The 12853-nt window shown below is 37.5% G+C and overlaps 1 protein-coding gene across 1 annotated transcript in view; it reads left to right on the top strand.

The window, feature by feature from the left end:
* Nucleotides 1–10787, top strand: part of ADH6 (alcohol dehydrogenase 6 (class V)) — a 62369-nt gene extending 51582 nt beyond the window's left edge. The window contains exons 7-10 of the mRNA XM_053666404.1: nt 904–1164; nt 2899–3034; nt 5933–6071; nt 6736–10787. Coding sequence (XP_053522379.1) covers nt 904–1164; nt 2899–3034; nt 5933–6071; nt 6736–6760 — 561 coding nt within the window. The 3' untranslated portion in view covers nt 6761–10787. The remainder of the gene's footprint in view (nt 1–903; nt 1165–2898; nt 3035–5932; nt 6072–6735) is intronic.
* Nucleotides 10788–12853: the final 2066 nt, after the last annotated feature.

Here is a 12853-nt window from a genome sequence, read left to right as displayed (position 1 = left end):
AATGCCATTCACAAGTTGAGACATCAGGAATTCCTGGGAGTTAAACATAATACATTTACAAAATGACTATGTGTCCTTCCACATTTCAGTTCAGTGCAGGGATTCAGCAGCTAACAAAACTCACTGACCCTCTATTCTGTTGTATAATTAATCAGGTGGTGATTATTGCTCATTAAAAAAAAAAAGGAGAGTAACAAGACCAACTGAGAAAAGGGTGGTGATGCTATATAGAACAGGTTGGCTAAGCAATGCCACCATGACTGAGTGGAATACTATTATACTTCTGTTTTGGAACATCACCCAGCCCTGCCCAGCTCCATTCTTTAATTGTCTGTTGAATTTTAGTTCTTTATCTTTCCCAATTTCTATTAGTTCCAATACTGTATACATAGATAACATGAAATTTAATTTGAGACCCAATAAAAAGTCTCATTTGAGACCCAATAAAAAAATAAACCTTTGTACCAGACAACTGTACTTGAACAACAATAAAACATGTGAAAAAATTAAATTAAATTTTAAAAAATAAGGCTTTGCCTTCATAAGATGTTCACAGGAAAAGAGAAAGGAAGAGTTGCAATAAGATGGAGATGGTTTTTAAAGAACTCAAAAATATCTGGAATTAAATAAATACTGTGCTAAATAAGTCTTGAGACTCAATGAAAGTTTATTAAACTGCTTCTACCCATGCTAATTCCTGGGTTGAAACTCTCTATTTGCAGGTAGCTTTTTGCTCCTCTGGCAAAAAGTATCCCATATTTAGAAATACCTTGAGAAACTACATCTTTAGTTGTTTCATTTAAAAATACACTTTGCTTATGTATCAGATGGTGTATACAGAGTTGATTTTTCCAACTGAGTAAATGTGCATATTCTCTTGTTTTTATACTTTTATGTGCTCAGGTGACCCCGGGCTCCACCTGTGCGGTGTTTGGCCTTGGCGGAGTCGGCCTGTCTGTGATCATGGGCTGTAAAGTGGCTGGAGCAGCCAGGATCATTGGGGTGGACATCAACAAAAGCAAATTTGAGAAGGCAAAGGAATTGGGTGCCACTGAGTGTATCAGCCCACAGGACTTCAAGAAACCTATCCAAGAAGTTTTAGTTGATATGATAGGAGCTGGTGTGGAATTTTGCTTTGAGGTCATTGGGAATCCAGAAACAGTGGTATGTGATCCTGTGGAGTAAAAATTACCGGTATTTCTACCACTCATCACTATAGATTTTAACTAAATGAAAATTCTAAAATTTCTTCCATATTCATTTTTTAAATTTTATTGTGCCCCATGACATCCCACTTGATACCCTCTGTCCACTCCTACAAACCTGTTTATTACCCTAGACACTGAACTCCTCATAAGGTTTCTTCTCCCTCTGTTCCATGATGCTATTCCTTCAAATAAGCAGATGACCTCTAATTAGCAGGACAGAAAGACTTTATAAACAATTCTCACTGGATTATTTATAACAAGAGAAAGCTCAGTAATTAATTTCCAAGCCAGGAGATTTAGGCAAGTTAAGGCCAATATTGGATTAATGATCTTATAAAGGAATGAGCTTTGTTTGCACTTTCAACAAAGTCTTTCAGGTTGGATCTGAGAAGCTTCCAAGGAAAATATTTACCATTCTTGGTTAAGTAGATTCATTCATTTCAAAAATAAAGAAAAAAGTTCCCTAACCACTTTGGCTCATTTGGCTGGGCATCTTCCCACAAAGTGAAAGATCACAGGTTGAGTTCCTGGTCGGGGCATGTGCCTGGACTGTGGGTTCAGTCCCTAGTCAGAGGCAATGGATTAATGTTTCTCTCCCTCTCTTCTTTCCTCCCTTCCCCTTTCTTTGAACATAAAAAATAATATAATTTTTTTAAAAAACTAAATTAAAAGTTTAACCAAAAAATAAATAAATAATAAAGGAAAAGAGTTGTTGCTTCTCTGGCCAACCATGGTTTACATAAGAGAATATAAATGGAGGAGAATTTATTTCAATTTATTTCAATTTTAGACTTGCTTTCTTAGGGGATTTGTAGAAACAATGTATTATTGGGCTGCATGGCTCTCTCTTCTAGTCAGCTATATGAGAACTCAAGAACTGAGTCCTCCAGTCTAAGTCCTTTCTTCAGCTTACAAAATCTTTTCATTCCTCACTACACATAAACCTCCTCTTCTGTTAAAAGATATAGGAAAACCTTTCTCATGGTCTTTCCTATAGATGGTCTGGTTCTGATAAATAGCCTTCAAAAATAACTAATGGAAACATTAGTTTATTGCTTTGCTAATAATACAAAATGATAAACAAATATCCAATTGTACTTTTTAAAAAATATTTTATTTATTTATTTTCAGAGAGGGAAAGGGAAGGAGAGAGGGAGAGAAATATCAATGTGTGGTTGCCTCTCATGTGTCCCCCACTGGGAACTGGCCTGCAACCCAGGCATGTGTCCTGACTGGGAATTGAACTGTGATCCTTTGCTTCACAGGCCCGCGCTCAATCCACTGAGCTACACCAGCCAGGGCCCAATTGTACTTTTTGATATCTAAAAGAACATGTCAACTTTAACCATCAGTATCAGTAATGGTCTTATAAAAATTAGCAGCAGCAGCAGCAGCAGTAGTAGTAGTAGTAGTACCATGGGTACCTTCAGTATTTTCATTTTTTAATTTCCATCTATTGAATCTAAAATGCCAATGTGTGTGTGTGTGTGTGTGTGTGTGTGTGGCAGTACACAATATCTTATTTATGTTTCTGCATATCTTTATATAAGAAATGTTATTTGAAATGAGGACAAAGAGAAACAGAAAAGGTCACAGACCATTCAGCAGTCAAGCTGAGATTTAGACTTTGGTCTTCACCTCTGAAGTACATGTCTTAACCCCTGTGTTGTCTTGCATTGCTCTCCAACAGGCAGCTGCGCTGGCTTCCTGCCATGAGAGCCATGGGGTCTGTGTGATTGTTGGGCTCCTCAAGTATGGTGTCCAACTCAAAATCGATGGCTTCTTGTTCTTATCAGGACGCACTTTGAAAGGAACTGTTTTGGGAGGTATGGATCAAGCAGGGAAGAATGAAAATCTGTGGGGGTTTGAAGTTGGGGTAATAGAGAATTGTATCATAAACGCTTGAGGAGGCACATAAAGCAAGACCTTTAGACTAAAGTATTTGTTTCAACACATAAATGTCCAAGATGAGGGGGTTGATATTTTATGTCTACAGTTGCTAGTTGGTAAGATTTTTCTCATACAAAGGTAGAAAAGAGACTTAAAAACTGGTAAAGAAACCACTGTCCAATTTTAATGCAAATTTAAAAATTGAAAAAGAATGGCAAATTTATGATCAATAACTATACTTCACTTGGATTATAATACCTGCCAACTGGGGTTCTTTGTAGGACAGAAGTATATTGAACCATTAGTAGTCATTGTTCAACAATGTAAACCTCATCTGAAAGAAATGAATTGTCACTATACCAACTCAAAGATATTAAACATAATAGATTCATGATTTTAAAAATACTACTGATAAGAAGACAAATGAGAATTATTTTTCAAGAGAAAAAATTTATAAAATACTTTGATTTTTCATGTTTTCAATTTGTGTTAGAAATGTTTTTATAAACTTTAGAAGTCCTGTACTAAAAGTGTTTTGAGTGGGGTAGAGGAAGTGATGAGGGGGAAAGAGACAACTGTACTTGAACAACAATAAAAAAAGGAAAAACAGGGCTTTAAAAAATTAAATAAATCTGCTTAGGATCCTTGGCTTATAAGCAAGTCATTTGTTATTTAAGAAGAAATGTATTTAGGCAGAGATTTTATGCAATCTGAATTCTTGAGCAAAAGAGATGAGAATTTGGAGTTATATAAATTATTTGAGCTAGTGCGCTAGCTGTGGTCTTCAAATTAGCTACATGTGAAGACCAATTAGATACATTTTTGTAGGTATAAAGAGTCTCACCCTATTCATTCACAAAAAGTAGGTAGAAGACAGACAGAAAAAAAATAATACTCCAGTTTAAACTATAGTTTTCACTTCTCCCATTCGGGATAATTTAACATGCCCGTTGTTGCTTCCCTCTGTGTGTTTATAGACCATAACTGTTGGTTCCATATACATATACTCAGCCAACTTTTATAAAATGCGATCAGCAATATTTTAAATAATCCTCATAAAGAAACTATTTCACCCACCACTTAAACATCCTTGTAGTGATCATTAAGTACATTTCCTCCTCTGGTTCAACATTTTCAATTAAGGACAGCATTTAATGGGTGTTGGACAGGTCTGCTAAACCTTCTGCAATGCACACAATGAAGAATTTTCCCACCCAAAATGCTATTAGTGGTCTTGTTAAGAAACACCACTGAGCCTAGACTGTGGTACTTGAGCCTTTCTTTTTAGAATGTTTGGTTAAAATAAGAAACAAAAAAATGAGCGAAAGTATTTCATATATATATATATACATGTATGTATACATATATATATATGTATATATAAAAATGCTTTATCAGATAACCAGTCAAAAAATAAAAACAGCCCCAACTGGTGTGGTTCAATGAGTTGGGCATCATATTGTGGATTGAAAGGTCATTGGTTCAATTTTCAGTCAGGGCACATGTCTGGGTTGCAGGCCAGGTCCCCAGTTCAGGGCAAAAGGCAACCAACTGACGTTTCTTTCACGCATCAACATTTCTCTCCCTCTTTTACTCTCCCTTTCCCCTCTCTAAAAATAAATAAATAAAATATTTTAAAATAGACAAACATATAAAACAAAGAAAGTAGATCTTAAAATTTGTCATCACAAGAAAAAATGTATAACCATGTGTCATGATGAATGTTAATTTAATAATAATTATTTTAGAATATATACATACATCAAATCATTGTTATATAATGAAAACTAATATAATGATATTTCTAAACTTAGTTTAATAGTAATTATTTCCAAATATATACATACATCAAATTATTATATTGTACAATGAATATAATACAACCATATCACAAGTTTTGAAAAAACAAATAGAAAAATACACTAACCCTTTATATCATGACTTATAGCATGTTAGAATTATTGATAACATATAACAGAAACCAACTTATATGCAAAATATATTCATTGGAATAGTTTTAGGTAATTTTGAGAATAATTGGGAAGACTGAAGAATATGCCCCAGGCTAATACCAAGAAAAACAAATAACTGCCAAGATCTTGTCACAGAATAAGCTGTTCAAGACACTGTTGCCCCCTTGCATAATTACAGCACACTCACCCTTTCCAGAAACAAGCAGGTCACCAATTCTGTGTGGTGACTTGCTGAGTATGTTGCTTACCACAGTTCTAATGTAAAAATAAAAGTTCATGAAAATTATGAAAACAGAAAATATAATGTTAAGCTTCTGTTCACTTGGCTGAGCTCATCTTTCCCTATTCAATTCTTACTTCCAGAAAGCACATTTTACTCTTATCTTGTTTTGTACACATTTTTTCCCAAAGTTGTTGCTGAGACCATTGCCATGGGGAAAATTCTTCTCTTCCTTTAAGATATTTGGTTCTTCCATGAAACTACAGATCAAACACACACACACACACACACACACCATGTCCTTCTAAACTTTGAATTGCTTCATTTCATGGTTCCCAAGGCTTTGCCTTTTTTATATGTTAGATGTAGGTTTACAGCTCCCCAGACAGTGCAACCTGACACCAAGAACATATAAGACAAGGTCAACAGTGCACTTGCTTTAAGTAAATCCCTGTAGTAGCAGGGGTCTCAAGATTTTCAGAACAGCCTTCTATACAAGTTATACTGTTGGTACAGGCATTCTCCTGATGACTGAGAGACTTCCTCAGTCAAAGCCAACACCTCCAGCAGTTAACCTATATGGCCTTCTTGTAGAGTAAGTCTCATGAACAGAATCTGTTGTTAATCTGTTCTATTTCCAGGCTGGAAAAGCAGAGAAAATGTCTCTCAACTGGTTTCTGAATATATGGCAAAGAAGTTTAATTTAGATCCACTAATTACTCATAACCTGAAACTTGAGAAAATCAATGAAGCAGTTGAATTAATGAAAACTGGAAAATGGTAAGTTCCTCCAGTAATTTTTACGCATGGGTGGGATGAAGAGAAAGGGTGTGTAGAAGTCAGGGATGATGGGGGAGGGGGCATCATGGCTGGAGAAGCCACCTACAGACAACAGAAGAAGGTTTCAGGAATTTGTAAAGCATATCCTTCCCCTCTTTATTTTATTTCCAGTTTTTAGAAAATGTAATCCTGAAAATATTTAAGTGTTCACCTACCCTTACCATTGGTATTTTATTTCCAATTTTGCATTGTTATATGATGCATTAACTAATGATGTTAGACCATAAAATTTTAACTCAAGTTTAAATTCATAGCTTATAAAAAGGTAATTGTTTTGTTCTATTTCATTGCTTTGTTCAATTACCCCTAGAATTCCAAATTCTGACACCTATATTTGGCCCACAAACCAAACACCAACTGTAAATTGGACACTGGCATTCCCCACAATGGTATAAGCCTGCTTAAATATTTCTTACTCTTGGAGCTTCGTGTCATTTTGAAAAAATCTCTCAACGATTTAATCTGCCCATTCTTTCACAGAATATGAAAAGAACCTACCTTACTTACTGGCCTACAAACTAAAAATTTGAATCCAAAACACAAACGTTGCTTTGGAAATTTTCAACTTACTTTTTTTTCCCTTCCTTTTTTTTTTTTTTTTCAGTATCCGCTGTGTCCTAATACTTTAAGTGCAATGTAATGAAAATGCAAGATCTGCAGGATATTTCGCCAACTGAATTGCATTCTGCATAATTTCCATGATTTAGAAGAATTATCGCACAATACTGTTGCTATCTTCCTGCCTCTAATGAATTTAGTAGTGAGCTTATGTCTGACTTCTGCTCTCACCACCTCATCGAAATTTATCTCATGTGACCCAGTCTCACCCAGGGATACCCTCCCTTTTAGAGCTAGATCAATGTTAATTTGAACCACTAAATTCCAAACACTTCAAACAACACAGTCACCCCCAAAATACTCCCATTTTCATAGTTGTCTCTACCTCTGGGCCCGTGTTTCTTTTCACACTATATTTCTCAACCGCTTGATGATCGCTTATTTCATGCCAAAGAATCAAAACTCACCATTCATGAGTTTATTGAACATTCAGTTTGAAGCAAGCTGATGGAAGTGGAGGTGGGGTCTTTATTACATCAACTTAAATAAATTCCAATTAAACATTAAGTATTTCATTCTTTTTTAACATATTTTATTGATTATGCCATTACAGTTGACCTATTTCCCCCCTTCATTCCCCTCCACCCTGCACACCCCCTCCCCCACCATTTCCCCCCTTTTAGTTTATGACCATGTGTCTCAAGTTCTTTAAATTCTATATTTCCCCTACTATTCTTGCCCGCCCCCCATCTGTTTTCTACCTACCATCTATGCTACTTATTCTGTGTTCCTCCTCCTTCTCCTTCTCCCACTCCCCTGTTGCTAACCCTCCATGTGATCTTCATTTCTATGGTTCCGCTCCTGATCTAGCTGTCCTCTTAGTTTGCTTTTGTTTAGTTGTGGTTGTTAATAACTGTGAGTTTGCTGTCCCTTCACTGTTCATACTTTTTATGTTCTTTCTCTTAGGTAAATCCCTTTAACATTTCATATAATAAGGGCTTGGTGATGATGAACTCCTTGAACATGACCTTATCTGAGAAGCACTTTATCTGCCCTTCCATTCTAAATGAAAGTTTTGCTGGATAGATCAATCTTGGATGTAGGTATTTGGATTTCATGACTTGGAATACTTCTTTTCATCCCCTTCTTGCCTGTAAGGTCTCTTTTGAGAAATCAGCTCACAGTCTGATAGGAACTCCTTTGTAGGTGACTATCCCCTTATCTCTTGCTGCTTCTAGAATTCTCTTCTTCATTTTAATCTTGGGTAATGTAATTATGATGTTCCTTGGTGTGTTCCTCCTTGGGTCCACCTTCTTTGGGACTCTCTGAGCTTCCTGGACTTCCTGGAAGTCTATTTCCTTTGCCAGATTGGTGAAGTTCTCCTTTATTATTTGTTCAAATAAGTTTTCCACTTGTTGCTGTTCCTTTTCCCCTTCTGGTACCCCTATAATTCGAATGTTGGAACATTTAAAGATGTCCTGGAGGTTCCTAAGCCTCTCCTCATTTTTTTGAATTCTTGCTTCTTCACTCTTTTCTGTTTGGCCATTATTTGCTTTCTTCTGGTCCACTCCATTGACTTGAGTCCCAGTTTTCTTTCCATCACTATTGGTTTCCTGTACATTTCCCATCATTTCAATTAGTTTAGCCTTCATTTGTTTCTCTAATTTGTGACTAAAATCAACCAGTTCTGTGAGCACCCTGATCACCAATGTTTTGAACTGTGCATCTGATAGGTTGGTTATATCTTAGTCACTTAGAGTTATAGGCTCTCAGACTTTGAGTTCTTCTTGAGCCATGTTTTGGTCTGTTCGTGCCTGTTATGTACGAGGAGCGGAGCCTTAGGTGTTCACCACGGAAGTGCCACCCAGGTCACTGGGTTGTGATGCTGTATGTGGGAGTGGGGTCAAAGAGGGGCAATAGTGGTCCCCTCTGCTGCTTCCTGCTGCTGGGGCCTGCGCAGTCTTGTCTCACTGCTTGCTCCTTTGCTGGTTTATCTGCGTGCGAATGTGTGACCACAGTCAGCCTGCCATCTTGTGCCCTCACTGGGTTTTCTCGTTGCTACCTCACACCTGGGATCCGCCCATGGCTGCCTGCATGCCTGCATCAGGGGACCTTTCCTGCCCAACCATGCTCCACCTCTCCTACTGGTTTGGCTGAATGGTTCGTTGTTGTCAGACTTCCATATAGTTCAATTTTCTGTGTTTTGGCAAGGTTTTTGTTACTAAAACTTTATTGTCTTTAAACTTGGTTGTGTGAGAAGGCACAATGTTTCTACCTACACCTCCATCTTGGCAGAAGTCCAAGTATTTCATTCTTAATATTACTCACCCCAGAAAAACTTCAACTGGTATTTCACCTTATATAACCTGGCCTGAAACCATCACTTATAATATCTCTGTGGTACTCACCTTTTCTCTTGTGGATTGCCATAGGAACTTCAAATTGCTCTTTAATTGGCCAAGACAATTTAGCTCTCAGAAGTTCATATTACCTGGCTTCATAACCAAGCCATCTGGAATTCAACAGAAAGAGAAAAGGGCTTGAGGGGAAGCCCTTTTGCTTTAAACCCTATTGCTTAAAACCACATCTGCCTCCTATACTTCCTGGGATGCAGCTGTGGTTTTAAGCAATAAAACTGGCTATTATTCCACTCTCTAAGGAAATAGAGGATACTTGCATAGTTCAATACAAAGGTGTGTCACAGAGTCTTTTCTCCAAGAATAGGATGAGAGAAAGACAAGATCCAACAGTGATTTGTGGCATCCAATTCTTTTCCATCCATGCCCCAACCCCTCTGCCCTAATCACTCTTAATTCTCCTAGAATCTGGGGTAATATCAAACCCTCTTGGGATATGGCTTCTTTCCTATCCCCTGATATAGATTGGGTCTCTTTCTAACCTTCTCCCCCAGTACGCACACCAGGAGCTTCCTTCCTATTTAAAGTCTCTTCTGCTGCATCTTGGGCTTCCCTACATCTAAACCCACTGGATTAGACAGGGATCCAACAAGGAAAAAATGGTTAACTTAAATTTCAGCTAATACTTTTTTGATTTGCTGTTTACTGTCAACACTTTGTACAAACACAGTTGTCCTTAGGGCCTTTCCCCCTCCAACCTACAAATTTTAAAAAATGGCTTCTACATTTATTTAGTTCAACCTGCTATCTCTATTAAAATCAGAGAAGGGGCCTGGGTCCCTGTGGACTGCCACTAACAACTGCCTCCGCTCTGATTCATTATAAAGAGTATTTTGATAAAGACAGAGGGCTCAGGATAGGGTACACCCTATCAGGGTTGCTGCTGCCAACAAGAATGAAGACTTTTCCTTCTCCATTTTCCCAAGTCTGAGCTGGAATTCCCATGCCCAATGCTGCTCTGGTCTTCTGTTCCCTGAGGAGCAGCTAAAGTGTGCTCCTACTCTGCTTGTCAAATTAACCTTACTAACAGTGAGTACTTAGAGAAGTCTTCAGATCTTGTGAGGTCTGAGTTTGCCCCAAAATGTTTTGCTGTAAACAGCACCTACACGCTGCTTCAATAAAGCCTAATTTTTTAATATTTCTTTTTTATTTTTTTATTTAGTTATTTTCAAGTACAGTTTTTTGTCTATTTCTTCCATCCCAGCCCCCCCGTCCCCGTGCTCCCCACTTCCCTCCCATCTCTACCCCCCCCCAGCTCTTGTCCCTGCATCCCTCATATTTGTTCCTCCAAATCCCTCCCCCTTCCCCCTTAAACTCCCTTCCCTCTCCCCTCTGGTCACCATCCCCATGTCCTCTATTTCAGTGTCTTTGTTTTTATTCTGCTTGCTTGTTCGTTTTGTTGTTTAGCTTCCTGTTAAAGGTTAGATCATATGGTATTTGTCTTTCAACCCCTGGCCTATTTCACTCAGCACAATGCTTTCCAGTTCCATCCATGTTGTTGCAAAGGGTAGGAGCTCCTTCTTTCTCTCTGCTGCATAGAATTCCATTGTGTATATGTACCACAATTTTTTTATCCATTCATTTACTGTTGGGCACCTAGGTTGCTTCCAACTCTTGGCTATTGTAAATTGTGCTGCTATGAACATTGTGGTGCATAGGTTCTTTGAAATTGATGTTTTGGGGTTCTTAGGATATAATCCTAGTAGTGGAATTGCTGGGTCAAAAGGCAGGCCGATTTTTATTTTTCTGAGAAAAGTCCATACTGTTTTCCACAATGGTTGTACCAGTCTGCAATCCCATCAACAGTGAACTAAGGACTCCTTTTCTCCACAACCTCTCCAACACTTGTTGTTTGTTGCTTTATTTATGATAGCCATCCTGACTGGTGTAAAGTGGTATCTCATTGTGGTTTTAATTTGCATCTCTCTGATAGCTAACGATATTGAGCATATCTTCATGTGTCTATGGATATTCTGTATGTCATCCTTGGAGAATGGTCTGTTCAAGTCCTTTTCCCATTTTTTAATTGGGTTAGGTGTCTTCTTAGAGTGGAGTCATGTAAGTTCTTTGTATAGTTTGGAAATTAAACCTTTGTGTGAGGTATCATTGGCAAATATATTTTCCCATACAGTTTGTTCTCTTTTTAATTTAATAGTTTTCTTTAGCCATGCAGAAGCTTTTTATTTTGATGAGATCCCATTTGTTTATTCTTTCCTTTATATTCCTTGCTCTAGGGACATATCAGTAAAAATGTTGCTGCATGAAATATCAGAGATTTTCTTGCCAATGTTTTCCTCTAAAACTTTAATACTTTCACAGTTTATATTTAAGTCTTTTAGCCACCTTGAATTTATTTTGGTGTATGGTGTAAGTTTGTGCTCAAGTTTCATTTTTTTGCATGTAGCTGTCCAGTTCTCCCAACACCATTTGTTGAAGAGGCTATCTTTACTCCATTTTATGTTATTGCCCCCTTTGTGGAATATTAATTGACTGTAGAGAGTTGGGTTTATTTGGGGGCTCTCTGTTCTGTTCCATTGGTCTATGTGCCTGTTTTTATGCCAGTACCAGGCTGTTTTGATTACAGTGGCCTTGTAATACAGTTTGATATCAGGTATTGTGATCCCTCCTACTTTGTTCTTCTTTCTCAAAATTGTAGCTGCTATTCGAGGTTGTTTATGGTTCCATATAAATTTTTGAAGTGTTTGTTCTATGTCTGTGAAGTATGCCATTGGTACTTTATTTTTTTTAAAGAGTTATTTATTTATCTTTAGAGGGGAAGGGAAGGAGAGAGGGAGAGAAATATCAATGTATGGTTGCCTCTAGTGCATCCCCTGCAGGGAACTGGCCTGCAGGGAACCTGCCTGCAACCCAGGCATGTGCCCTGACTGGGAATCGAACCGCGATCCTCTGGTTCACAGGCCCGTGCTCAATCCACCATTGGTACTTTAATAGGTATTGCATTGAATCTGTATATTGCTTTGGGTAGTATGGACATTTTGATGATGTTAATTCTTCCAATCCATGAACAAGGTATATGTTTCCATTTGTTTGTGTCTTCCCTGATTTCTTTCTTCAGTGTTGTGTAGTTTTCTGCATACAGGTCTTTTACATCCTTGGTTAGGTTTATTCCCAGATATTTTATTTTTCTTTTTGCTATATTGAATGAGATTTTTTTTCTTGATTTCTGCTTCTGCTGATTCATTGTTAGTATACAAAAATGCCTTTGATTTCTGGATATTGACTTTGTATCCTGCTGTTTTGCCAAATTCATTAATTAGTTCGAGCAGTTTTTTGGTAGAGTCTATAGGATTTTCCATGTACACTATCATGTCATCTGCAAACAGTGACAGTTTTCTTTCCTTTTTTCCTATTTGGATGCCTTTTATTTCCTTTCCTTGCCTAATCACTGTGGCCAAAACTTCCAATACTATATTGAATAGAAGTGGTGAAAATGGACATCCTTGTCTTGTTCCTGATCTTAGTAGAAAAGCTTTTAGTTTTTGCCCATTGAGTATGATGTTGGCTGTAGGTCTCTCATATATGGCCTTTATTATATTGAGGAATGCTCCCTCTATTCCCACTTTGCTGAGTATTTTTATCATAAATGGGTGTTGTACCTTATCAAAAGCTTTTTTCATGTCTATTGATATGATCATGTGGTTTTTGTCTTTGCTTTTGTTTGTGTGATGTATTACATTTACTGTTTTGCGAATGTTGAACCATCCTTGCATCCCTGGGATGAATCCC

Source organism: Artibeus jamaicensis, unplaced genomic scaffold (assembly GCF_021234435.1).
Source record: "Artibeus jamaicensis isolate MK-2021 breed Jamaican fruit bat unplaced genomic scaffold, CSHL_Jam_final contig_452, whole genome shotgun sequence".
In the NCBI taxonomy this organism is placed as follows: Eukaryota; Metazoa; Chordata; class Mammalia; order Chiroptera; family Phyllostomidae; genus Artibeus; species Artibeus jamaicensis.
The sequence above is the reverse complement of the archived record's forward strand: the minus strand, read 5'-3'. Positions and strand labels throughout refer to the sequence as shown.